General features: G+C 54.5%; 1 protein-coding gene across 5 annotated transcripts in view; it reads left to right on the forward strand.

The window, feature by feature from the left end:
* The window catches only part of HYAL2 (hyaluronidase 2), a 65,224-nt gene that overhangs the window by 35,633 nt on the left and 2,583 nt on the right, over positions 1–27,008 (forward strand). The window contains exons 2-3 of one of the 5 annotated variants that reach the window (XM_042861795.2): positions 14,431–14,533; positions 22,286–23,259. In XM_042861795.2, the coding sequence (XP_042717729.1) occupies positions 22,333–23,259 (927 nt within the window). In that variant the 5' untranslated portion in view covers positions 14,431–14,533; positions 22,286–22,332. Of the gene's footprint in view, positions 1–13,744; positions 14,538–20,199; positions 21,849–22,285; positions 23,260–27,008 lie in introns of those variants that run through there. The other 4 variants (XM_005308749.4, XM_005308750.5, XM_005308752.5 and 1 more) reach the window with 4 other exon arrangements.

Raw genomic sequence — 27,008 nt, forward strand, 5'->3', positions numbered from 1 at the left:
GCAGTACCCCCTCTGTCTGGATCTCCCAGGGGAACCCCCAGCCCCCTATCGCTACCTTACCTCAGTGGCTACTGTCAGTCATCATCTAGCCCCCACTCCCTGGGGCAGATGGCAGTCTATAAACCACTCATCATCAGCAAGGGGGGTTGGACCAGCTGCCTCTGCCTATCTCTGGGCTGCCACAGTACCTTTTGTGGGCCCTTAACTTGGCCTGCAGCTTTGCTAGGTTGGAGCTCCCCAGCTCTCTCTGCCCTTCCCCAACACTGCTCCACCCTAGAGACCCTTCTCAGCTTCCCAGGCAGCCCAGAGAGAGCTATAGAGAGAGTCTCTTTTTTAGCCTTTAGCCCACAACCCTCTTATCAGGGCCAGCTGGGCCTTAAATGAGCTGGCCACAGCTGTGGTCAGCTACTCACTCAGCTTCCCCAGCTGTTCTTAATCCCTTTTACCCAGTCGCAGCCCCCTCCAGGACTGCTTTTAACGCCTCCAGGCAGGAGCGGGATGACCACCCCGCTACAGTGCCACTTTATGGGACAGAGTGTCACGCCCAGGAGGTGTGTGGCTTCCTCTAGCTGAGGAAGCATGTCCTGAGCTTCAGAAACTTCCCAGTTGAAATCCCAGACAAGCCCCCACTTGTAACACCACCAGACCCCGGTCGTCGGCAGGTGGCATTGAACGTGGGATCTCTGGAGCTAAATGCATGAGTCTCTACTGCATGAGCTAAAGCCGTATAGCTGTTAGCTATGGCTGTGGAGCAAACTCATTAATCTCTCTCTAAGTGGTCTTGATGCCACTCGATGGGACAGAACACCACACCCAGGAGATGTGTGGGTTACATAGACATCGCCCGAGTGATTTATTCTGTGTTCCTGTGTCTGCTACACTCTTCCTGCGTGACCTGGGGCAAGTCACTTCATTTCTCTGGGCCTTTCACCGGCAGGAAAGTCACACTCCATTTCCTGTGGAACACACACTCACGATGAGGTCAGATCTCATCTACGTCCATGCAAGCGATGCTCTGCATGGATCATCCACCCTCACTTCCCCTGCAGCAGGAGCATGTGGCCAAAACTGCTGGTGGTGCGTTAATTCCAAAGGGGCAGACTCTGGGCTAAACCCCCAGCTTGGTAGGCTTGTTCTGGAGAACTTCCACCCATGCCCCAGGAAGCTGGCAATGACAGCCTCAGCTAGGTTGCAAGGCAGAGGAGGGCGGCCCCTACTGTCTGCTTCGGGGCAGCAGACTAATGCGGAGAAGCTGCGTGGAACAGTGGAACGGTGCTCCCATGGGCTGAGCCCTCACAACGATACCCTCCTCCCAGGATCGCACCTGACACTTTGTCTTTCTCCAGCCCCTCCCATCAGCCTGGTGTCATCGTCCCCTAGTCTGTAAATGGGAAAACTGAGGCACAGGAGGGACAGGGACTTGCATGAGGCCAGACAGCGAGTCGGCTTTGTCCAGGGGTTCCTGCAACAAATTTTTTGGTGGCCTCAGAGTGCGGCCACCAATGCTTGCTGGTGGCTGCACAGACACTTTTTCCTAAGATAATTTATTTTTCCTAAATTAATAATGTAATATACACATATATACATCCAAATCATTGTAATTTATTTATGTAAGGTTTTGGGTTTTTTGGTTTTTTTTTTGCAGACTCAATAATAGAAATAATGGACAGTTAGCTCTATTCTTTACTGGACCTAATAGAATAGACACACAAATAAGGTGCTTTGCATGTTCTTGTCTTTTGTTATTATTGTTTCTTTTGCTTTTTTGGTAAAAGTGGTTGTACAACAATTCTGAAGTAAATTTAAAAATGCTTTGACATAATAGAAGTCCAAATAATAATGAAAAACATCTGGGCGGCTTGGGTCTGGGGAGGGGAAAGGAGGGGAGGCACGGCTGTGGCTGCAGCTGACCCAGGGGCTTCTCTGGGCAGGTGGTGGGGCTTGAAGCTTCGGCTGGCCCTGAGCTACTCTGGCTGAGGGTGTGTATGGGGGCCACTCGGGGCTTCAGCAAGCTGGGGCTCCTCCAGCCGAGATGGGGGGGTGCTTGGGGTTCTCCGGGCGGGGGGCTTGTGGCTGCAGCTGAGGTGGGGCAGAGGGGTCTCGGGGCTCTGGCTGCTGCGGCGGGGGCTAGCCTCCCCAAAGGGGGGCTCCACCCGCTACCCATGCGCCTGCCGCTCACCTCTTCACCCACCCCCCGCCCGCCTCCCAAATACCCACAAAATAACAATTATCAATAGTAAGCAGATTAAAAACAAAAGGGACCAGGCCACCAGGTTAGGCCGGTCCTGTGAAAATAAACACAACCAATGCTCACAGGTCTCGCGGGGAGTGCGCTGTGACTGTCCAAAGAGATCACAGGGCATTCCCAGCAGACACTATTGTCGTCTGAATAACAGCTTAAGTCCCAAATCGTCGCTGGCAGTCTTCTCTGCAGGCTGGACAGTCCACCGTTCAGGAGCGGGCACTGCTTTCAGACGAGAGTGATGAATCCAGTTCTTGTGTCCCTCAACCTTTGCTGCTGTATGGGAGACCAGCAGGACGGTGTGGGGTCCCTTCCACTTCTCTTGGAGAGGCTCGTCCTTCCAGGTCCAGACGAGTACGGAATCGCCTGGCTGCAAGGAGTGGATCGGGGCATCCAGCGGGAGAGGTTGCAAATCTTTGGTATACCTGTGGAGAGAACAGAGAACAGCAGACAGAGAGCACATGTACTGAGATAAGAAGCCACAGCCCATTTCCCACTCCCCTGCCAGAACCGGTGTACCATTCATAGGCCATGCCCTTCCAAACAATCTCGAAGGGACTGAGCCCTAACCTGCCCTTAGGGAGAGCGCGAATGCGGAGCAGAACAAGGGGCAAAGCATCAGGCCACTTAAGGGAAGCCTCTTGGCAAACCTTTGAGAGGTGCCACTTAAGTGTCTGATTTGTACGCTCCACTACCCCACTGGCCTGCGGTCGCCATGGCGTGTGAAGCTTCCAGGGGATCTGTAGGGCATCCGATATCTTTTGAAGGACTTGGGATGTGAAGTGTGTTCCATTGTCAGATTCCATCCACTGGGGGAGTCCGAAGCGAGGAATGATCTCTTTGACAAATTTAAGAGCCACTGTTTTGGCAGTGTTATTACGGCATGGGAAGGCCTCAGGCCATCCGCTGAATCGATCTACCAAGACGAGGAGGTATCTGAATCCTTGGGTCTGGGGAAACTCAGTAAAATCTATTTGCCAAACCAGTCCCGGGCCTGGGGTAGGCTCCAGAGTGGCTGGCAGTACTGACACTCCCGGTTGAGGGTTGTTCTTTTGGCAGACTAAACATTCAGCCTGCACCTGGGAGGCCAGAGGCCTAAGTCCAGAGGTTAAAAAATATTTACCCATTAGCTGAGAGAGAGCCTCTCTCCCTGCATGAGTGGTTTGATGTAGTTTCTGCAGCACTGACCGAATTAGGCCCTTTGGTAGTAGGATCTTTCCTTCCAGGGAGTGGAACCACCCCTCTTTTTCCTGGAGACCGAGTCTGTCGGCCAGATCCCTTTCTTCGCCAGAGTACTGAGGAGTCGGGAGCTCCCCCACTGATGGGATAAGGGCATGCATATGGTCATCTTCAGCTTCCAGTGGTTCCAGGGTAGCAGCTCGCTTAGCTTCCCTATCCGCCCTAGCATTACCTCTGGCCACATCTTGATCTCCCTTTTGATGAGCCTTGCAGTGCAGCTACCACTGAGGTACCACTGTACCGCTTCTAAAAGCCGGAGAATCTGGGGTCCATGCTTGACAGGAGAGCTTTGAGCTGTCAACATTCCTTGTTGCTTCCATAGACCAGCATGGGCATATAGTACTCCAAAAGCATATCTGGAATCAGTAAAAATGTTAACTCTTTTCCCTTTTGACAGTTCAAGTGCACGAGTTAAGGCTACCAATTCAGCCAGCTGGGCTGATGTCCCAGCAGGTAAACCCTCTGCTTCCACAGTTTCATGGAGAGATACAATAGCATAGCCAGCCCTCCTTTGCCCGTTTACAACTGTACTACTGCCGTCCGTATACCACTCATAATCAGCATTCAGGAGAGGTTGATCTTTCAAGTCTGGGCGGCTAGAATATTGGGCATCTATGACTTCCAAACAGTCATGTTCCTGCTCCTCCGTCTCCGGTAACAAGGTAGCTGGGTTAAGGGAGGGACAGGTCTGTAAGGTAACTTCAGGATTTTCTACAAGCTTTGCCTGATACCGAGCAACTCGAGCCTGTGTAAGCCAGAGACCACCTTTAGTATCCAGCAGGGCTTGAACCATGTGGGGAGTATATACTTGCACAGTTCCTCCCAGTGTCAGTTTCTCAGCTTCCCCAAGCATTAGGGCAGTTGCTGCGACCGCTCGCAAACATGCCGGCCATCCCTTAGCAACTTGATCCAGTTGTTTAGAGAAATTTGCCACGGGACGTTTCCAGGTGCCTAATAACTGAGTAAGCACTCCCAGGGCCACTCCTTTCCTTTCATGGACATACAGTTGGAATGGCTTAGAGAGGTCTGGCAAACCCAGGGCTGGAGCTTCCATCAGTTTCCTTTTTAAAACCTTAAATGCCTTGTCGGCTTCTGAGGACCAGTAAAAGGGGTCATGATCCGCTCCCTTAACACATTCATACAAGGGTTTAGCCCATAGTCCAAACTCTGGAATCCATATCCTACAGAAGCCTGCCATATCCAGAAGTGCCCTGAGCCGTTTACGATTGCTTGGGATAGGAATTTGACAGATAGCTTCCTTTCTTTCGTTTGAAAGCTGACGTTCCCCCTGCCTTATATAAAATCCTAAGTAGTGAACTTCTGGAAGGGCAATCTGAGCCTTACTCTGTGTTACTCGATATCCTCGAAGTCCAACAAAGTTCAGGAGGCTCACAGTGGCTTTAAGGCAAGAGGTTAGACCCACTGCAGCAATTAACAAGTCATCCACATATTGCAGGAGGAGGACTTTGTCCTCCTTGTCCCACTCCTCCAAGTCTCTGGCCAGGGCCTGGCTGAAAAGGGTGGGGGAATTTTTAAATCCCTGAGCCAGCACTGTCCAGCAAAGCTGCTTTCTAACCCTCCTTTTGTCCTCCCACTCGAAAGAGAAAATCTCCTGAGACTGGAGGTCAACCGGAATCGTGAAGAAAGCATCCTTTAAATCCAGGACTGAAAAATGGGTGTACTGCCCCCCTATAGAGGCCAACAATGTATACGGATTTGGAACAAGGGGATGCAGAGTTTTAACCCGCTCATTAACTGCCCTCAGGTCCTGGACCAGCCGGTATGTGCCATTGGGCTTTTGTACAGGCAAGATAGCAGTGTTCCAAGCTGACTGGCATTCTCGAAGTACCCCGCACTTTAGGAACTGGTCTATAGTTTCCTGCAATCCCTCTCTGGCTTCCCTTTTGATCGGATACTGCTTAATTCACACTGGACCTTTTCCTGGCAAGAGCTGAACAGTAATAGGAGTATGATGGGCTGCCTTTCCTGGGATCCCTGATGCCCATACCAGAGGAAAAACCCGCTTCTCCCATTGACTCCACTCTGGGGCTTGCATGGCTGAGGGCTCAATTGCAAGGGTCATTATCCAGGCATTCTCTGGAGGTAAGGTGAGGCTTATTTCATCTTGAGTGAAATGCAGGGTGGCACCTAAGCAACAAAGCAGATCCCGTCCTAATAGTGGCGTTGGACAATCGGGGAGGTAAACCAGTTTGTGAGATAGAGTTCTGTTTCCCAAAGCACATTCCGCTGAGGCATATACTGGGCACTTAGTTCCTTTCCCTGTGGCTCCCACCACAGTGAGGGAATCTGCCACAGGCAGCTGAAGGGGTTGGTTTACAGCATCGGGGGTAGCCGTGTTAGTCTGTATCTACAAAAACAACAAGGAGTCTGGTGGCACCTTAAAGACTTAAGGTGCCACCAGACTCCTTGTTGTTTTGGTTTACAGCAGTTCGTGCAGCTCCAGAGTCTATTAAAAAGTCTATGTCTGAATCTCCCACCCACATTTTTACTCGGGGTTCCGGGGGCAGGATAGTCCGTCTCCCCTGACACCCCTATTCTTGATCCTCCGCTGCCATCATAGGGGTACCTTCCCTTTCGGGGCACTCATTTTTCCAATGTCCCTCCTTTCAGCATATGGCACACTGGTTGTGTGACCCATACGCCTTTCCTGTGAGCCAGGGCGCCCACGCCCACATCCTCTCATTCCCCGGTCCCTTCCACCTTCCTGAAATCTTCCCCTGCCACCAGCCTGTACTGCTGCAACCATCATTTTCACTTGCCTCTTTTCCTTTTCTCCCTCCCTAAGGCTGTAAGCCCTGTTTGCAGTTTCCAAAATCTGTGCCATTGTCATGCCCATCAAATCCTCCTTTTTCTGAAGTTTCCTTTTAATATCGGGGCGACAAGGCTGGTAAAGATACCCTTTATAATTGCCTCAGTAGCCTGATCATCGGGGTTTGCATTAGTAGTTTGCCTGATGGTATCCCAAATACGCTGCAGAAAAGCAACCGGACTCTCTTTTGGCTCCTGTACTAACTCATACGGCTTAGCCCAATTGTTATGTCAGACAGCTGAGTGTCGGAGACCATGTAATAGGAGCTCCTTGTATACAGTGAGACGGGTGAGATCTGCTGGCACGTTGGGATTCCACTGGGGGTCTGCTGTAGGGACCTGAACTGCAGCAACAGGAACGTTTGCTGCGTTTGCCTCATGTCTAAGCTGTGCCTCCTCCCGTGCCTTAGACACAACCTGATTACGCTCCACCTCAGACAGCAGGGTCTGCATAAGGACATTACAGTCATCCCAGTCAGGCTTATGGCTAGCCAGACACCCTTCAAAGACCGAGATAAACTTGCTTGGATTCGTAGAAAATTCCCCTGCCTGTGCCTTAAAAGCTGCTAGGTCCACTGGGTTAAAAGGCACATGGGTATAAACCTGCATTGTAGTGGCTGGGCGATTTTCTGTTCCAGTACGGGCTATCCGAGTCTCAGTAATCAATGGATAGAATCCCACCGAGGGGGCAATCTCTGGGACCTGAGGCACCCTATCTTTATACGGTGGGGGTATTGGAGCCGAAGGGGACACCGACTCTGCCATTACAACCGGGGGAGGGTTCTGAGGACTAACATATAACACTTCCAACCCTGATATTCTATGATACTTCCCCTCCCCCCAGGGCCGGCCCACAACATTTTGGCACCTGAGGTGGGGAGCTCAAATGACGCCCCCATACCGCCTCGCTTGGGCCAAAACTCTGAAAGGTCTCAATTCTGCCTTCTTCCTGTTCTACTCCTCTCATGGTACTGCTCTGCTACCTACCCCAATAAAGGAGAATTAACAACTTAAAATGCCTTGTTCAAAAATTTTAAGTAACACTTAACTTTCAAACACCTGAACAGCAAATGTAACTTTTCTTGTCTGCATAGTAAACACTGGCATTTTTATCTGTTTGAATAATCAAAGTGGTGCTTTCCGTGCCTTCTTGGTTGCAAAGATTTGAACTGCTTCCTGAAGGTCCACAGTCTGGGCCAGCTCATGCACTATTGAGATGGTTGCAAGGCCAACCAGCCTCTCCTGTGTCATTGTGGAGCGTAGATGTGTTTTTATTAACTTCAGCTTGGAGAAGCTGCGTTCTTCCACTGGCAACTGTTACAGGAAGTGTTAGAAGTATGCACAGAGCAACAAAAGCATTTGGAAAGAGGGTGGTCATCTTATTTGTGCACATATATTCCAGAACAGCCTTTGGAGTTGATCCTGCTGAAATGTATCTTGAAAGGGCTTTCAGTTCATCACGTAAATCACTTGCATCAATATCGCGCATGTCATCATGTGTCAACACTGTCTCTAGTGCCATGCGTTACTGGTGTAGGTCTTCTTCACATATAGTGAGGAGTTTTGGAATATCACACAACATCCCAAATATACTGCTGTGTTCCTTGAGCTGCATGAAACGTTCTTCAACTGACTGCACAATCTAGCACCTGGTTAAAGAATTCAACTTTGAATTGTTGTTTGGGGTCGCTTATGGGATTATCCTGTGCCTCGTAATCAAAATGTCTTTTTCGGTGACTCTTGTATTCTTGAATGGGTGGGAAAATAGCTTCAGTGTGAAGTTCCTCTGCCAACTTCTGTGCACTCTTCAGAATGTTTTGAAATCCCTCATCTGACCAGTAAGACTGTAGGTATGATTTTGCTTTGTCCAGTTGTTCCATTGCTCCAGATATATCAAGGTCAACACCTTGGAGTCTCTTGCTTACAACATTTATTTCAAACAGTATGTCATTTCACAACACTAAGCCACACAGAAATTTGAAGTTATGTATGTTTCTGCTGATTCCATTTCCCTCTGCCACTGTTCTCCCACGAACAGTTCCTGTCATAGCATTATCCTCCATAATGGCAACTATGGCATCATTTATCTTCCCAATTTGGTGTTTGATAGGCTTTATCGCCTCCACTCAACTTTCCCATCGTGTGGCACTCAGTGGTTTCAGTGTCAGAGAGGATGTTCCCAGATGTTGCTTCAAAATTTGCCATTGATGAGTTGATGCAGAGAAAAATACATAGATGCTTTGAATTACATTAAAAAATTCAGCAGCGTCACTAGAAGCTGATGCTGCAGCACTGACCACCAAGTTCAATGAATGAGAACTGCATGGGATAAAAACCCTCAAGGGTTTAACTCTCGGATCCGTGTCTGCAGTCCTCTGTTCTTTCCTCTTATGTTGGCACTATTATCATAGCCCTGACCTCTCATGTCAGCTATCGCAATTCCCGTATCTTCCAGCTTTTTAAGAAGCACATTTGTCATACCAGCTCCTGTAGTATATCAATGTCAATAAATTCTAGAAAATGCTCTCCGACAGTCACCATTGCAGGGACATTTTCACTAGGTTCTGTTGTTGTTACAAAACGCACCATTAAAGTCATTTGTTTCGTATGGCTGATGTCAGGTGTGCAGTCCAGAATAACAGAGTAATATCTTGCTGACTTCAGATCTGCCACAATCTTCTATTTGAATTTTGTTGCCAGTAACTGTATGATCTCAATTTGAATTGTTTTTCCAAGGTAGTGCTGTGTGTACATTTCTTGGGTGGTGACTCTCCTTAGATGCTCCTGGAGTACAGCATCAAACTCAGCCATCAACTTCACAATTTTAAGGAAGTTTCCATTGTTTGGCACATACAGCTGATCTGAAGTGCCACACAGTGCTAGGTTTTGGGTAGCAAGCATTCTCACAATGGCAATGAGCCTTTTCAGAACATTTTGCAATCTTCTCTTGATGCTGATCATCTATGCTGGCCTTTAACCTTAGTCTCATCTCAAGCTCTTTCCACCTATGGAATGCTCTCTGGTGATTTGCTGCCTTTTCATGGCATCCCAGATTTCTAGCCAGATTTTTCCAGTCCTTTGTTCCTGTAGATCCCAATGTGGCTGGAACATTAGACTGGAAGAGTTTACAACAAAACAGTTTGCAGCATTCTGGATTTTTGAGTACATAAGTCATGGCCTCTCCATTTTGTCACCATTGGGGATTTCACGCCAGTAATGTATTGGATGGAAACTTCTATTTTAATTGTCTTTGGGGTACAGGAAGTTTTTCACTTGCTGTGGCCCCTGCAGTACAAGGAAGTCCCTCAGGCTACTGCTCAAGTGGGTCCACAGTCCTGGATCATCTAGACTTAAGGAACTAAACTCAGCAGCAGCTATTTCTTGCGCCTCCACCACACTCTTCTCTGATCTACACTTTTCTTCAGGAATGTGTATGGTAACATCCATTTGAGATGGAGATATGGATGCTGCAGTAGCTGCCAGGTCACCTGCACTTTGACTAACTGGAAGATCAGGCATCTCCTCACCACTCACATCCTCACTGGGTCCGGAAGGCTCACCGTGAACATTTGTTTCTATGTATCTCAGGAGAGCTCCTTCCTGCTTTCTTTCTTTTTCTGAATGCTGCCCCAGAGGGGCGTTTTCTTCTTTCACTCATGACTGCTGTTCTGTGCCAGCTATAGTGGCTCTCAACACTCAATAGAAGGGGACAAATAAGCAGGCTGGTAGCAGGGTCTGAGGGAGGGAAGATATCAGTGTCTTAAGGGCCTAACTGGCTCCTACTACTTCAGTTGACTGCCTGTTCTCCTCAAGTGGGTTCAGGGAAGCAGCAGGAAACAGGAAGCTCCCTGAGAAGCTGGTGTTAGTCAGTCCAGGCTCCTGTGGGTGCTAGAGAGGTACATAAGAGGCTCCTCCTCCTCTTTCTCCCTGCAGCTCCTGCTGCTTTCTGTTATTCCCTCTCACCTTTTCTCCTGCCTTCCTGTTATGTCTCTTGTGCCCTCCTTCCTCCAGCACAGCACTCCACCATCTCTGTGCATCTAGAGCAGAGAGAATACATATGCACCAGCAGCAGACACAATTTTCTACACTCTGGGTCCTAGTGGCGCCGCCCCCCCCTCGCGTCTGGCACCTGAGGCGGCCGCCTAGGGTGACCAGATGTCCCGATTTTATAGGGACAGTCCCGATTTTTGGGTCTTTTTTCTTATATAGGCTCCTATTACCCCCCACCCTGTCCCGATTTTTCACACTTGCTGTCTGGTCACCCCACGGCTGCCTCCGTTCCCCTCATAGTAAGGCCAGCCCTGCCTCCCCTCGCCCAGGAAACTGCTGTGGCCTCAGGGAAACCCCCTGGTGGCCGCATTTGAGAAATGGTGATTTAGTCCCTGCAGCAACATTCGCCGGGTGCAGAACTCTGAAGCTAGGCAGCACTTTCACGCTGAGCAGAGGCTGGCATATGGGGACGGCTCTCCCCGCTCAGCTCTCATGCTCATTGGCAGGGTGGGTGAAGTTTGTCCTGTCCTGTCCTGGGCACATCAACTCCATTGCACTGTGGGGGGGTCAGAGCAGCGGCCCTGGCAGAGACAGGGTAGATCAGGGACAGTCTGTCCAACTGGGGGCTGTGAGATTCCTCAGACTAGCAGCCCCTGGCAGCCTCCTGGCCAGCTCCATGTTTGGGCGTGTGCCAGGAATCACACATGCACACCCTGGACATATTCTCACACACACACACTCTCTCTCTCTCTCTCTCTCTCTCCTCTTGGACAGGCACCCGGAGGGACCTGCACAAACACACACATAAAGGAGCCTTCAACAGGACCTTCGCTTCTGTTCTCAGTGGAAAAAAACTGACTCTGCCTCCTGGAAAAAGCATGGCCAAAAAACCCACCAAATCAGCCCCATAGACAGACGGGGCTTTCTTCTGCACAAGGACGATCAGGGCAGCTCCAGAGTGCCAGGCTGGGCTGCTAGCCTGCAGTTCTGCTCAGGCTGACTCCAGCGCCGCTGGCTGAAGCCTGGTCTGTCATTGCAGCACTTGCCAGCTAGCCAGCCAAAGGGCTGATGCCCTGCCCACCCACCCTAGCCCATGCCAGCCAGGCTAGTCTCCCTGCCTGATCTCAGTCTGCATGGAGACAAGTGTCACCTTCAGCTGTTCCATGGCGCTGCCCCATGGCCAGTGGTGGATCCTGGGGAAGGTGCTTTGATTTAAATGGCTCCTGTGCTGGGGAAATGTTCCTGGAATCTGGACTCCTCTATCCACAGAGCAGGTACAGCATGGGCTGTGGCAGGGCTGGCTTCCCCATATCACACACTGTTGTGCCTCTGTCCTGCTTGGAAGGACCTCAGTGGGCAGAGAAGGGAGATTGGTCTCCGTGGCCCATTCAGTCCTTGACCCATCAGCTGAGACTGCTGGCAAGGGGTCCAGTTAGTGCCGGCGTGGGTTCCTGTCCACTTGGAGTAGGACCGTGCAATCCATTTCCCAGAGACCTCTGGGCAGACATCAGTCACTGCTGAGCTAGGAAGGCCGTGTAGCTCGAATCCGTGAGCCAGCCAGGCCCTTGCACACAGAGCGATAGTGAACAGGACTTGGGTAGTGGTGACACAGGGGGCTGCCTTGGGATCACAGCTGGGGCTGCTGGCATAAGAGAACTTGCCCCTGAATCCCACCCCATGCGGCTTGCTGGCTGCCATTCCAGCACCCATCCCAAGGAAGCAGGTGGGCTCAGTGATGAGGTACTGGAGAAGCAACATGCGCCAGAGGAGGGGCCAGGGGATGGCGAGGGTGTAGGAGAGCCGCAGGGAGCAGGACACTTACAGATACATAGAAGATGCATGGGTATCATGCTGATGGAGACCCTGCATAGATGGATGGATGGGGATAGCAACAGAGACTTGGTTGGGGGTCATTCAGAAAGGAGGCAGGTTCTCTTCGGGTGCCTTGGCAGCCATCACTCATGTGGCTCAGGCGGAGGGGTGTTTGGATTAAATGAGGCTTTAGGCGTCAGCCATTAGATTCTGGGGTCCCATGCTGGGTGGTGGGGGGGAAGGAAGGAACATGTTCCTCTGTCTGAAGGAACATGACGACAGCCACCCCACTCCAGGCTGCTGAGGAAGGTGAGTTCTTTCTTCATGGAACAGCATGGCTAACCCTTGAGCATCATGGGAGCTTGACCTCTGCTAGGTCCTGCCAGGTCCATTCCATCCTGAGGCCAGGACAGATCTCTACAGTTTCTTTTCCTGGCCCCAGCCCAGCAGAACTTGGGACAGGAAACACTTCCTGTATTGCTTCTGGTTCTAGAAAGCTGCTGAGTCACCATGGTGAGGTCAGAAAGGGGAGGCACTGGAGGGCTGACCCAGCAGCTCCATGAACAACCCGCGCACTCAGCAGTGCAGTGATGGGCAGAGGAAATCCCTCCCTCCCCCCCCCCCCCCGAAATGCCGGCGTTTCCTGGGACCACACAGCCATGATGCTCCCCGAGAGAACTATGCTGGTTCTGTGCTGCTGCTCCTTCACCTGCCCCTTGCACCCTCCTGCTAGCCAAGGGATTCTGGCAGCACCCATGTACCCTGGGCTAGGAATAGCAAACAGCCCCTCGGGAAACTGCTCCTTAGCGCTGAACTGTAACTGCACCATGCTTGGGAACAAGCTGGAACTAAAGCTACAATTGCAGAGTTCCAGCAATTTTCCCTTCTAAGGCAACAAGGCCTGAGAAGACACCTCCTCCCCCGCCTGCCACATACCGAATCCCACAAATTCTAGGCCAGCCCAGACAAGGATCAACCTCCCTGACACCAACTCAGGACACATCCCAGGGTCCTGCAAATTCCCTTTACAGCCTCAGTCTGGGCCCAGGAGAGTGTCATGGGGACATCTTCCCACCCCCCACTTCCCTGGTGACTGCAGAACATCTCTGGGGCAGCTCCGGCATGTGCTTCTGTGAGAGTCTTTGTGCATTTCTAATGTCTTTTATGGGGTTTAGCACCTGTAAAGAAGATGGGGCACCTGCGCCATTGTGCCCTGCCAGATCTCCATGGCACACCCGCCAATGTTTCACGAACAACTGGCGAGGGACCTCTGCGCCAGCCCCAGAATGTGGCTCCTGTATTGGCCCTGCACCCATGTGCAGTTCAGCTTAGGGAGCAATGGGGGCTATAGCCTCTCTGGCATCCTCTAACAGTGCAGGCTCCGGTCCCCTCGCCCGCAGACAGTGCTCTCCTGCTGGAGTCAGGCAGACCCAGAAGTGGAGGAAGAACCATTCAAGGGGAGCAGAACCTTCTGACACATTGTGGTGGTACCGGACACACTCAGAGCACAGCTTGGGGGCACTATGCCAGGCCTGGCTGCTCTGCAGTGCCACCTACAGGTTGGGAGAGATGCACTTTGGAGCCAAGAGTCTGGAGAGCTTTTGGGTGACTCTTGTAACAGTGTTTTCTTTTGGGGTGGGGCAGGTGACGACTTCAGAACAGCAGGAACAGGATGGGAAGCGGCGCCCAATCCAGCCCATGCTAAGCCCCAATCTTGCCCCATCGGCAGGGGTGGGGGAAGCTGGGCTGGCGCATGATGGAACAGTAGCAATCGCTATGGGTTGCAAGTGGAGGCGTATGCAGGGGAGATCCCCTGAGCCCTCGCTGACCTCTGAGCCACCCTCCCTCCCACCTCTCAGCTTGTGGAGGCCTTGTGGTTGCTGAGCAGGGACTGCACTGCTTCCCTTTCCATTTGCCAGCAGGAAATGAGGCTCGGTTCCGGGAGAAAGGCCTTCCAAGCTAGGGGGGAGTCTAGGGGAACAAGGGGGTGGACACTGGCTAAGGCACATAGGGCAGCTCCACGGGGGCGGGTGAGAACTGGGGAGCGCACAACTCCCTAGGCTGGAGAGAGTGAGAGTGTGCACCTCTGGAGAGGGGGACCGAGCATAGGAGAGCTGAGAAGAAGAAAGAGACACTGGGAGACAGAGCCACTGTCCAGCCCCGCTGTCCCTGGAATCCTAGCCCCGGGACGGCACAGCCCAGGAAGCGTCTCTGTCCAATCCGGACCCTTTGGACTGTTCAGAGATCCCCTGCAGGGGTCAAAACTCTCCTCGACGGCTCCTTCGTTCATTTCTTTCTTCCTTCCTTCACTGGTGCAGCCATCCGTGAGGGGTTTCCCCCCGTGTGGACTGATCTCCCTACCACACCCTTCCCTGCGCCAACATTGCTGCTGCCACCCGGAGCCACAGAAAGCCAAGCCAGGTGGGTGAGTCGTTTTTTATACTTGGGGAGGGCAAAGGGACCTGCTTTACCTGGAGAGAATAATGGGCTGGGATGGACCTAGCAATAGAAACAAGGTCAGGAAGGGAGTGATAAGAGCAGGGAGTTGGGATGCCTCGGTTCTCTTTCCAGCTCTGGAAGGGGAGTGGGGGGTGGAAATCAGGACTCCTGGGTCCTGTTCCCAGTTCTGGAAGGGAAGTGGGGGGCGTGGGAATCTAACAGTGAGAATGGGGGGCAATGTGTGTCAGGATTCCTGGGGTCTATTCCCAGCTCCATCACATGCCCATTCTGATAGTGTTACCTAGTGGCTGGTGCACTGGGCTAGGCCTTGGAAGAGCTGGGTTCTAGGCCCAGCTCTGCTGCTGGTCTGCTGCATGATCATGTCAAGTTGCTTCCTCACTCTGTGCCTCAGTTTCCCCATCTATAAAATGGGGCTAATGATACTGACTGGGCTCCCAGACGGTTTCTGTGGGTAAATGAATGTCCCCAAAGTGCTATGACACCCTCCAATGGGTGGTGCTAAGGACACATCCAGTGTTAACCTATAGAGGGGCCGCAGGAGGCTAGCAAAGGATTTGATCCTGACCCAATGCCAGGCCAGGGGTAGGAGACAAGACTTAATGCACTAACTGGAGCGTGAGTGCCTTGTGAGTGCCCAGTGCCTTGTGCTAGAACCACCCCGGCCAGCTGTCCCAGAGGGGAGTAGAACATCCAGTGACTTGCAATGTCCATTACTCTCATCTAGCTGGGCATGGGCACCTGCTCAGGACCCGGTTCTGTCACCCACTTTCAATGTGTCTTTGGGTAACTCTTAGTGCCTCAGTTTCCCCATCTGTGCAATGGTGATAATGACCCCCAGCTTTGCAAAGGGCTTTGTGAGCTATATTGTTAGTGTGACAACATGAGACTCGGTAACTGGAAGGATACAGGGCTGTGGGTCTCAGGCTGTGGTTTGTGTGTGGAAAGTAAGTGTGTGTGTGTGGGGGGGGTGCTCTGGTTCTGTATCCAGACCAGAGTACTCAGCAGGGACTTGCTATCTCAGTTCTCTGTATTGGGGACAAGGCTTATTTACAGTGTTTTCAGGATTAAAACAGAGGAGGCACTGTCCAGAAAAGTGAGAGTGCTAGACACAGAGCAGTTCCTGTCCCAGCCTCTTCCAGCAGGGGGCACTGTGGGGAGGTGGCAGGAGTGTTGGCTGGTGGTGGGAGCTCCTAGTTATGCCAGCCCCTGCCCCTCCTTCTGGGCTGTCGGTGAGTGTCTCATGCTTCCAGCCTGGAACACATCTGGCTTCCTGCGTTTCTTCCTGGCTGTTCCCTCATCCCAGGCACATGGATTTCCTGGCCTGTCAAGAAGCCGGATGGGCAGGCTGCGTGTATTATCTCCTCCGTCAGCCCCAGCTTGGGTTGCTTTGCTTTGTTCCCAGCAAGGAGGCATGGAATGATAATCCTACGCTGCAGCCATTGCGCGGTGTTACACCCACGGGGCAGCCCCCCAGGCAGAACAGCATCTCCTAGTGACAGTCAGCCTTGGCCCCTGTAGAGACCTGGCGTAACATGGGGTGGAGGGAATTGGGGTCTGTAATGGGGGGTGGGCAGGGGGCATTGGGATCTGTAATGGGGTGGGTGGAGTGGTGGGAAGGGGGAATTAGGGTCTGTAATGAGGGTGGGGGGGTGGAAAGGGGGAATTGAGATCTGTAATAGGGGTGGGTGGGCAGCGGGAATTGGAGTCTGTAATGGGGGTGGGTGGGGGAATTGGAGTCTTTATTGGGGGGAGTGTGGGAATTGGGGCCTGTAATGAGGGGGTGTAGCTCTGGGCGGGCGGAGGGGAAGTGCAGGCGTAGTTGGCATGGCTGGACATGCGTATCCATCCTGAATTGGCTGCCTATGCTCATGTGCGGGGCTTGGGGTTGGGCTGACAAAGCCCCCAGCTCCCAGAATGTGGGCTGGCTAGCCTCAGTGCTGGGAGCTGCCCCACTGCTGCCTCCTGAGCCTTTTGTGTGGAACAAAGCCCCGAGCTCCACAGCCAGTTCCTCTGGGAGCCCCCATTGTTTGGCTGGCCTGGCCCCCTTCCTCAGCCTAGCCCCAGTGCCTTTCCCTTCCCCCTCCTCTGGCTGGGAGCTCACCCCCTCCACCCCGAACTGCAAATTCCAGCTCTCCAGGGAGCCTTTGGGCCTCACCCCCTTGCCCCTCCCCAGTGCAGGGGTGTGGGGGGCTGTGATCGGATTACAGATCAGCAGCCCTTCATTTCCTCTGCTGCTGGAGATCCGTCTCAGCTGGGACAAAGGCGCCAGCTAATCCAGTAGCTCTCCTCTGTGTTGTTATTCCCTGGCCTTGGGCCTCACACGGTGGGCATGCACTGCCAGAACCCACCCGCTGCTGCTCAGGGGCATTGCTGGTACCACTCTGCCCTGATGATTCTGGCACCTGCTGTAGGGAGTGGGGCAGGAGCACTGGCTGTGGGGGGAGCTCCCAGCTATTCCAGTCCAGCCTCTCCCAGCAGGGGGTTCTGCGGGGAGTGGGGGAGGAGCGTTGGCTGTGGGGGGAGCTCCTGGCTACACCAGCCCCGGCCTCTTCCAGCAGGGGCATGGGGAAGGAGCGCTGGCTGTGGGGGGAGCGCCCAGCTACTCCAGCCCCAGCCTCTCCCAGCAGGGGGCACTGTGGGGAGGGGACAGGAGAGCTGGGTGTGGGGGGAGCCCCCAGTTACCAGGCCCGCCTCTCCCAGCAGAAGCAGTAGAGTGGGGCGGTAGCAGTGCTTGTCTGTGGGGTGGCTGCTTGTTAAGAACAGCCCTAATGTGATGCCCTGTTGTTTGTCCCTCCATTTGTGTAACCAGCGAGTAATGCCTGGGGTGGGAGTGGATCTTCTGTACTGGGCTTGCCACGGTGCCGATGGCTCCTTACCCTGTGTGTGTGTGTGTGTGTGTGTGTGTGTGTGTGTGTTGGGGGGGGGGGGGGGAGGGTGCTTTTACCCCAGCTGTCACTAGTTGGCCTCATCCTGTTTGCTTGTTCAGACTCATGCACCCAGGAAGTTCTACCAGTAGAAGCTAAGGGAGTAAATTTAAACCACTGTAAGCCTACATGTGGACAGCCAAAGGGAGCTAAGCTAAATCAGAAGCAGGCACTTCTGGACTAAGTGTATGTGGTCAAACTCCCCATGTAGACAAGCCCTTAATTACTTTACACCCACAGTGGCTTGTAAGTGGCTCACATGTGGCTGGAAAAGCAGGGCCCAGCTAGAAGCAAGCCCCAAGGTTATTTCCCTGGTGCCCTGAGAGCCCAGCAGAGGAAGGAAGGGGAGGTGCCCAGGCCAGCTGGCAGTGCAAACATAAAACTGCATTGGATTGTGTGTGTGTGTGTGTGGGGGGGGTGAGATTGGGGCTGTGGTGACAGCCCTGGAGCTCAAAGGCCTCTGGTTGCTTGCAGCCAAGATACAGCATGGGCAGCGGCTGGGCAAACGGCCTCCATATCACCCGCATGCCTCAGCCCCACCCCGCAGAGACCAACGTCTATGTGTGAGACAGGGAAGTCCGCTGGAGGCCAGCAAAAGCAATCAATACATTCCCCTTGGACCCACCCTCACCATTGAGGGAAGTGCTACTGTAGATGGGCCCAAACCATTTGAGAACTGGGGCCCGGTTGTGCACCCTGTAATGGTGTCCCCAATGATCTCATCCTACTATCCCCATTTGCAGCAGCAATCCTGGGTGGATCAAGAGAGATCTGCAGTGGGCCACCTAGATCAGCCTGTGGGCCGTTTCCCTACTGCAGAGGGACCCTGTGGCCAACTCAGCTCTTGGTCTCGCTGCTGGGAGTGCCGGCAGGTTTGGTGGCAGTGGGTGTCACGTAGATACTCTGACCCATTTGGAAATGGACTGGGACATCCCTCCCCATCTAATTCATGGCCAACAGGCCACTGATCAGCCACCCCAAGGCAAAGCTCTTTGGTCTCCTTTGACCTGGCTGGGTTATGGAACTAGGGACCTAGAGGTGAGAGACTCCATCTCCATCCCCAGAGCCATCCCAGTCCCCAGTACCGTAGGTGACTGAAGACACTTTTTGGAGGCTTTAATCAATAAGGAATCCAGTGTGCAGCACTGTCTCTTTAACACCCATGTTCCTTGGCACGGCCCAGGGCTCCCAGAGAGGAGGGTTCAAGCAAAGCGTAAAGCCTTGGAGACATCCTGAGCTGACAAGCACCATTTCTGCTCCTGGTGGTAGCACTCTCAGCAGAGAGGCCTGGGACACCATGGGTCTCAAGGCCCTTCTGGGACAGGGTTGAGGCCTGCTGGCCAGGTGGTATGGGGCAAGCAGTGGCTCTGTTATGTAGTTAGACAGAAGCCTGATTTCCAGAGATGAGGAAAACCCTCGACTGCAGCTGAACTCAACTAGGGCTCATCGCTCAGCATCCTGTGTCTGCAAGTTCCCAAGCTGGCACCGTACACCAGCCAGACGCCAAACTCAGGCTTGGTCTATACTAAGCCCCCAAATTGAACTAAGGTACGCAACTTCAGCTACGTGAATAACGTAGCTGAAGTTCGAAGTACCTTAGTTCGAACTTACCTCGGTCCACACGCGGCAGGCAGGCTCCCCCGTCGACTCCGCGGTACTCCTCTCTCCGAGCTGGAGTACCGCAGTCGACGGCGAGCACTTCCGGGTTCGACTTATCGCGTCCAGACAAGACGCGATAAGTCGAACCCAGAAATTCGATTGCCAGCCGCCGAACTAGCGGCTGGGTATAGACGTACCCTCAGACAAGCCCCATTGAACCCCTGAGTGCCGTCAGCTTCTCCTATCACAAGAACATGCAAATAACCTTGTGATGGGAGAAGATCCAGCCGCTTGGCCTTCTGGCTCTGAAGAGTTGGTTTTGATTGAGCTCTAGTGGCACTTTGGAGGGGTTCCAGAACGCCGTCTGGCTGGAACGTGCCAGCCATTTGGCATGCCAAGCCCTGCCCCGGCAGTCAGTTGCCAGGGCTCTGGGGGAGCCATTGAACCCAGCAGATTGGCGGGCGCATTCCTAGGAAGGAAAATGGCCCTCCCGAGACAAAGGCCATTCACTGTGGATGACATTGTTCCCCCAGCAGATGTTTATGTAGAGTCCATAACGAAACAAACGTTCCTAGGGATTCCCAGACGTTGACATAACAACCGCTTTGTGACTTGATCAGAGAACCAGTGCTCCCAAGTCAATCCTTAGACCAACTCCTCCTGGGCGAGGGCAAGGCAGCAGACATGCCTGCCCCATTGTCTGCAGGGCCCGGAGAAAACGGGCTCCGAACACTGGAATCGCAGGGGACTCTGGGGCTGGGGCAGCCCGGACCCACACACACACCAGCCAGCACCCTCTGCCCCGCTACCCACAGCGCCCCATGCTGGGAGATGCTGAAACTGGAGTAACCGGGAGGCCAGGCAGCCAGTGCTCCTGTTCCACTCCCCACAGCGCCCCCTGCTGGGAGAGGCTGGGGCTGGAGAGCTGGGAGCTCCCACACAGCCAGTGACCCTCCCCACAGCGCCCCCTGCGGGCAGAGGCCGGCGCTGCATCAGTTCGCCGCTCCCCTAACTGCCGCCCTGGGCGGGCTCCGTTGGCCCAGCCGCTCCCCCAGCCCCGCCCTGCCCCGGCGTGCGCCGCCCCCTGTAGTTCAGTAGCAAGCGGCGCCTGGCATGCCAAGACAGCCGGGCTGTACCAAGTGGCTCCTGTCGGCTGGGGAAGGGAGTGAGGACTAGGGCACAAAAAAAGAACAGTCCCCGTTGCCACGGAGCGTTAAAAACGTTGCAGACCGAGCCAAGGGCCGCAAGACTTCCCTCCCGCTTCCGGCCACTCGGCCGCGCGCTGAGCCAGTGCCTCCCTAGAGGCGGGGGGACTCCTTGGGGATCTCGCCTCCCCTTCAGCTCGCGTTGGGCCGCTCCAGCCTCTGGGCTTTTAAAGGGGCTGCCGAGGCTGGCAGCGGCGAGCGGGGCGGTGCTGGGTTCGTGGCCCTTTAAAAGGGGCTCGCTGGGGGGCGATGGGGAGCTGAGTCTCAGGTGAGTGCGCGTCCGGAGCGCAGGCGAGCGGCTGGGGCCGCTCGCCCGGCCGGGACGGGACTGGACTGGGCGGGACGGGAACTTTCCCAGCTACCAAGGGCGGGGTGGGAGGCAGCAGCGGCGTGGGGCGCTCCTACCGGCCCCGGTTCTAACGCGGGGGCTGCCGACCTCCCCCGCTGCCTGGCGAGCGTCCCGCTCTGGAGCGGAGCCCTGGGTGGCCGGGAAAGGTCCTCTGGTTCCCTGCCTTTCCCTGCCCCGCTCCAGCAGCTTGCGGTCTGGATCCCGACGTGCGGCTTGGCTGGGGGTCCGGCGAGGGGGGGCCCAACGGGCGGGCAGACCCCCCCCCCCCCAAGCCTGGGGAGCTGGTAACTCTGGGGAGCCCCGGCTCTCTCCCGGACGCGCCGCTGCACGGATTCCCTCTCCCGGCTCTGCGCCCTGCTGTGATTTGTGCCGCTAGCCTGCCGGCCGGGCTGAGAGCAGATCTGTTCTCGCTGCAGCACCGCTCCTTGGGGCTGCTCTGTGCGGCTTTGTGCGAGCGCTTGCTTTGCTGACACCCACATTTTTCTCTTCCCCCGCTCCCCCTTTGCTATTTGATCTCCGGCTCTTGCTTCTCGCCGATCGCTTGGCCTCGCAGGCTATTGCAATGGAAAAAAGTTCGTACTGTCCCGCAGCTCGTGCGAAGCCTGTTGCTCCGTGCGCGGAGCGGCCGAACAAAAGGTGGCCTCGCTGGCACACCCCGGCGGAGCTACGGCGGGGGTCTGGGGGTCGCACGAGGGCGCAGCCGGGGGAGAGGGAGGGATCGGTCTGGAACAAAGCGTGTCCGACCCACCGACTGCGCTGATAAGCTAAGGGCCGCACATTCCTGGGATGGTTTAGGGCTTCAAACCTTCGGCGTGGGGCCCGATCCTACCGGTTTATCACCAGCCTCAATCCGGAGTGATTCGACCCGAGTAGTCGGCGCCACGTGTGGGAGAGATCGGAACCAGGCCCTAAATTGCAAGCTCCCTTCCAGGGAGGTTATGTGCCTGCTGTATGATGGGGCCTGGCTCTTGCTGGTGGGACTGTCAAGAAAGCTATGCTGGAATTGTACTGTTGGACCTGAACTCTGGAGCCGGCCCATTCCTGGGGTTGGGGAGGCTGTTCAGCCTGCTGTGCTGACAGACCTGGGTCTGGGACTGCTCCCAGCCCTGTACCTGTGTTGGTGCTGGAGGATTTTGTGGCTGGAAGCTTCCCCTCCTAAGGATGAGTCTCTGCTGCCCATCAAGTTGTACTGGGCTCAGGTGGGTTGTGGCAGGTCAGGACCAAAGTGCCTTGGCAGAGTAGGGCAGGAAGGCTGGTCTGGGGTCTGAGATGCTAGTCTGCAATGTAGGAGATCTAGGTTCAGTTCCCAGCTCCACTGCAGTCATCCTGTATGGCCTCAGGCTAGTCACTTGAGCTTTGTGCCTCAGTTTCCCTTCAGCAAAGTGGAAAAGTATTCTCCCCAGTTCAGAGCAGAGATGCACCAACATTTGTGAGGTGTTCACATGGGGGCCAGTGGCAGACGATTTGAGTACCTCAATGGATTGGAGGGGCATTGGCAAAGCTGGGTTTGTGGGGTTGGGATAGTAGGGGGCCTTCGGGGCATTGGTAGAACTGGGGGAAGCTCGCAAAGCTCTATTGCTAGCGGGGTGGGGGAGTGCCTTTTGCCCTACCCTCTTACAGCCTTGTCCCTCTGCAGGCTGTGACCTGAAGCCATCCTGTGACTGAGCAGCCTAGTGAGAGAGAATGCGGGGCGGCTCTGTGCTGGCAGTGCCATGGCTCCTGGTCCTTGCTGTCACTGGCGGCCGTGGGCAGGATGAGAAGCCAACCTTTGCCCCCCTTTTCACCCGGAAGCCCTTCATTGTGGCCTGGAACGCACCCACCCAGGACTGCAGGCCCCGCTTCAAGGTCCAGCTGGACTTCAGTCTCTTTGACCTGCAGGCCTCGCCCAATGAGGGCTTTGTAGACCAGAACCTCACCATCTTCTACAAGGAGCGCCTGGGCCTCTACCCCTACTACGATGAGCAGCAGGTGGCTGTGAATGGGGGTGTCCCCCAGAACAGCAGCCTCCGGGAGCACCTGGACCGGCTTGAGGAGGGCATCCGCAAGTACATCCGCTCAGAGGCCAAGGAAGGTCTGGCTGTCATTGACTGGGAGGAATGGCGGCCCATCTGGATCCGCAACTGGCAGAACAAAGACATCTACCGCAAGAACTCCCGGCAGCTGGTGCTGTCGCGGCACCCCGACTGGCAGGAGGACGTGGTGAACAAGGAGGCCCAGTATGAGTTTGAGAGCTCGGCCCGGAAATTCATGCTCCGCACCCTACAGTACGCCAAGAGCTACCGGCCTAAGCAGCTGTGGGGTTACTACCTCTTCCCGGACTGCTACAACCACGACTACAGCAAGAACCCTGACAGCTACACGGGACGCTGCCCTGACGTGGAGAAGACACGCAATGACCGGCTGTCCTGGCTCTGGAAGGAGAGCAAAGCCCTCTACCCTTCCATCTACCTAGACCAGGTCCTGGCTTCCTCTGAGAACGGCCGCAAGTTCGTGCGCTCGCGGGTCATGGAGGCTCTGCGGATCTCCCACCAGCACCACGACGGCTACTCACTGCCTGTCTTCGTCTACGCCAGGCCCACCTACAGCCGTAAGCTGGACGTGCTGAGCAGGGTAAGGCGGCGCTAGCGCCCCAGGGACAGACCCATTTCTGCCAGAAATGTTGGAGCTAGAACCCCGTTTCTTCCTGGGCCTGTAGCTCTCTGGTTCTGGGAGAGGGTAGTGGGTGGGCTCACCACTAGGGGGCAGTGTGATCACACACCTTCCCAGCATATTACAGCAAAGGCACCAGAACATACCAAGGGGATGGACTTTACCAGGGAGTCAGAGGTTCTCGGGGTCCCCATGCTGTCCTGCCCAGTTGGGTGGCTCCTAGCTGCGTGGGAGGGGGCCTCTCCACCCTGGCCTTCTGAGCATGTTGAGGGGGTGGAGATGAGTGGGAGGACACAAGTGACCCCAGCTGGGCAGATTGCCCCCCTGCTCTTGGTGTTTGTGTCCTCCTTTTCCACTGCCTGCCAGGGCAGCACATGCTTAAATGCTTCCTCATGTGTCCTGAGTGCAGCTCCTGGCTGGGGTCACTTCCCACAGGAAGTGCTCTGGGAGGGCAGAGGGGTTCGGGGTGGGGGGGTGGGGGGGGGGAGTGAGGTCTCTGTGGGTGGCAGGCTGCTTCTCTCTCTAGTACATATTGTTGCTAGAGTGCAGCTCCCCTCTTACTGGACAGGCCCGATCTTGTGTGCAGGGGAGGAAGGACCAGGTGTTCTAATGGTTAGAGTGGGAAATGGGTGCCAGGACTCCTGCATTCTATTCCTGGCTCTGGCTGCGGAGTGGGGTCTAGTGGCTAGAAGAAGAGACTGCGAGCCAGGACTCCTGGGTTCTATTCTCAACCCTGGCACTTAATTTTTCTGACCTTGAATAAATCCTCTCCTGTCCCTTCAGTTTCCATTTCTGTAACATGGGCACACTAGTCCTCATGGAGGCAATGAGGGTTAATTATGAGACACTGGATGCTGGTGTTTGGCAAGTGCCCTAGTGATAGCTTAGGCATAGCATTGGTAAGGAGCAGGGCAGTGGGCTGCTGGCCATCCTCATAAGGAAAGGAGGGAAATGGGGTTTAGGTAGCATTATGATAAAGTGGATGCGCAATTGGCTGAAAGATGGTCCTTCATAGTTAGCTGGCAGACTGGGAGAGTGCATCTAGTGAGGTCTTGTCAGGATCAGTCCTGAGTCTAGTGCTAGTCAATATTTTCATTAATGACTTGGACGATGGAGTGGGGAGTTTGCCTATTAAAAATATGTAGGGGACACCAAGATGGGAGGTGTTGTGAGCCCTTTGGAGGGCAGGATTAGAATTCAAAAGGACCTTGACAAATTGAGAATTGGTCTGAAATCAACAAAATGAACTTCAGTAAAGACAAGTGTAACGTACTACACTTAGGAAGGAAAAATCAAATGCACAGCTACAAAATGGGGACTAACTGGCTAGGTGGTGGTGCAGCTGAAAAGGGCCTGGGGTTTAGAGTGGATCAAACTGATGTGGTAGAGTTGCCCCCCTCCCCCAAAGAGGCTAATTTCATTATATTACGGGAGTGTTGTAGGGGAGGACATTGTCCTGCTCAGCATGGATGAGGCCTCATCTGGAGTGTTGGGTCCAGTTCTGGGCACCACACTTTAGAAAGATGTAGACAAACTGGAGAGAGTCCAGAGAAGAGCAGCAAAAATGATCAAGGGCTTAGAAAACCTGATCTGTGAGGACAGGTTAAAAAATTGGGGCATGTTTCTTCTTGAGAAAAGACGGGGGGGGGGGGGGAGAGAGAAACCTGATACCAGTCTTCAAATATGTTAAGGGCTGTTACGAAGAGGATGGTGATTGATTGTTCTCCATAGCCACTGACAGTAGGACAAAGACTAATCGCCTCCAAGGGAGGTTGTGGAATCCCTGTCACTGGAGGTTTTTAAGACCAAATTAGACAAACCTCTGTCAGGGCTGGTCTAGGGTTACTTGGTCCTGCCTCAGCACAGGGGGCTGGACTCGATGGCTTCTCAAGGTCCCTTCTTGCCCAGCATTGCTCTGAATCCATGAGTCCAGCATTTCTCAAATGTGGCACTGTGGCCACATGCAGCCACCAGGGGTTTTTGCGTGGCCACAAGAGCCTCCTGGGCAGTGGGGGGGGGGGGGGAAGGGAAAATCCACCTCCTCCCCCCCCCCCCCCCCACCTGTTGCTCCTGGATGCAGTGCCCTGCATTGCCTCTGGAGACAGGTGGGGTACAGCGCTGCAGGAGCAAGGTGAGTTCTCAACCCAACTTGATAGGGGGTGGTAGGGCTCAGCCCTGGGGTGGTTGGGCAGCAGGCTCCAGTGGTGGGCCTTCAGGAACCTGGCCATGGGACTGCAGGTGCCAACCCTCTGCTCTGGCCATGTGGCCCCAGCTTCAGGCTCTGTTCCCTGGTTCCAGCTGCAGAGCTGACCCTTGGTGCTGACCTCTAGCCCCTGCTGTGAGGCAGCAGGCTCGGACCCCCAGCTTCAGCTGCATGGCCCCTGGCTCTGACCACACAACCATGGGCACTGACCCCCAGCTCCAGCCATGCAGGCACACCACCTCCTTCCCCCATTTGCTTTGGGCCCCTGCTGTCTCCCCTGGCCCTGCGTCCATGGCCCCAGGCCCCCACTACTTCCTCCTCTGACCCAGGGCTGGCGCTTCCATTAGGCGACCCTAGGTGGTCGCCTAGGGCGGCAGGATTTGGAGGGTGACATTTTGCCATCCTCGGTGGAAATTCGGCCGCAGGGGGTCCTTCCGCTCTGGGTCTGTGGAGGAAATTCACTCGCTCCGGGACCCCGCCACCGAAGTGACCCGAAGATGCGGAGCAGAAGGACCCCCACCGCCAAATGCTCAGAGGAGGAGCGCTGCCGCCTAGGGCAGCAAAAACCCTGCCGCTGCTCCTGTTCTGACCCCTCCGCCCCCCCTACCCCCATCCAGGCCTTAATTTGTCCTGGGGCTTGCATGTTTGTTAATATCACTATTCTCAGCAAGTATCACTTTTCCCAGCAGACTTATCACAGCCTCCCAGCTAGCTACCGAGTGTGCTGTGAAAAGTGATATTAACCAACATACAAATATCACTTTTCACAGCACTATTTTTGAGTCTGTACCCCAAAAAAACCCACGCTACATAAATGACAATGATTTGGATGTGTATATTTTTGTTTTTCCTAAAGTTAATTATTTTAGGAAAAAGTCAGTGTGGCACTAGCAAGAGTTGGTGGTCACACTCTGAAGCCACCAAAATTTTTGTTGAGAACCCCTGCACTAACTTCTGTGCTGAAGAGCTGACTCTGTTTGGATTAATGTGACGTGAAGGGACTTTAATAGGCTACAACCCCTTTGTGAGACTAGGATAGCAGGGGGCTGCTGTGGGTCAGGATTGAGGGGCACTGGCAGAGCTGTGGGCAGGGAGCCCAGGCCTGGGATCTCGGGGGGGCTGCAGCAGCCAGGTATGTGGGCAAGGCCATGCGTGGGGAGGCCGCTCAGAGCCTGGTTCTCAGTAGCTCCACCAGTCCCACTTGTTAGACAAGTTAATCCTGCAGCTGCCCACCCCCATCCCAGGCTGGAGCTGAGCTGCAAGGATGCCCTGCCTCCCACCTCTGGTGCTCTCAGGGCAGCTCCCTGGCTGCTGGTGGCTCCCAGTGCTGTGAGGCCCAGTCACCTCCCTCCTGCCTGATTTTCAGTGCTTGTTCCATCAGGCCACCTGCTGTCTCAGCAGCCCTGGTGGCTAGGCCCAGCCCAGGAACATGCATGCTGGCCTGGGGCAAGGAAGGGAGAGGCAGGAATGTGAGGAGCATGGGGTGGGGATGCTCCACCCCCATGTG

This window comes from Chrysemys picta, chromosome 7 (assembly GCF_011386835.1).
Source record: "Chrysemys picta bellii isolate R12L10 chromosome 7, ASM1138683v2, whole genome shotgun sequence".
Lineage (NCBI taxonomy): Eukaryota > Metazoa > Chordata > Testudines > Emydidae > Chrysemys > Chrysemys picta.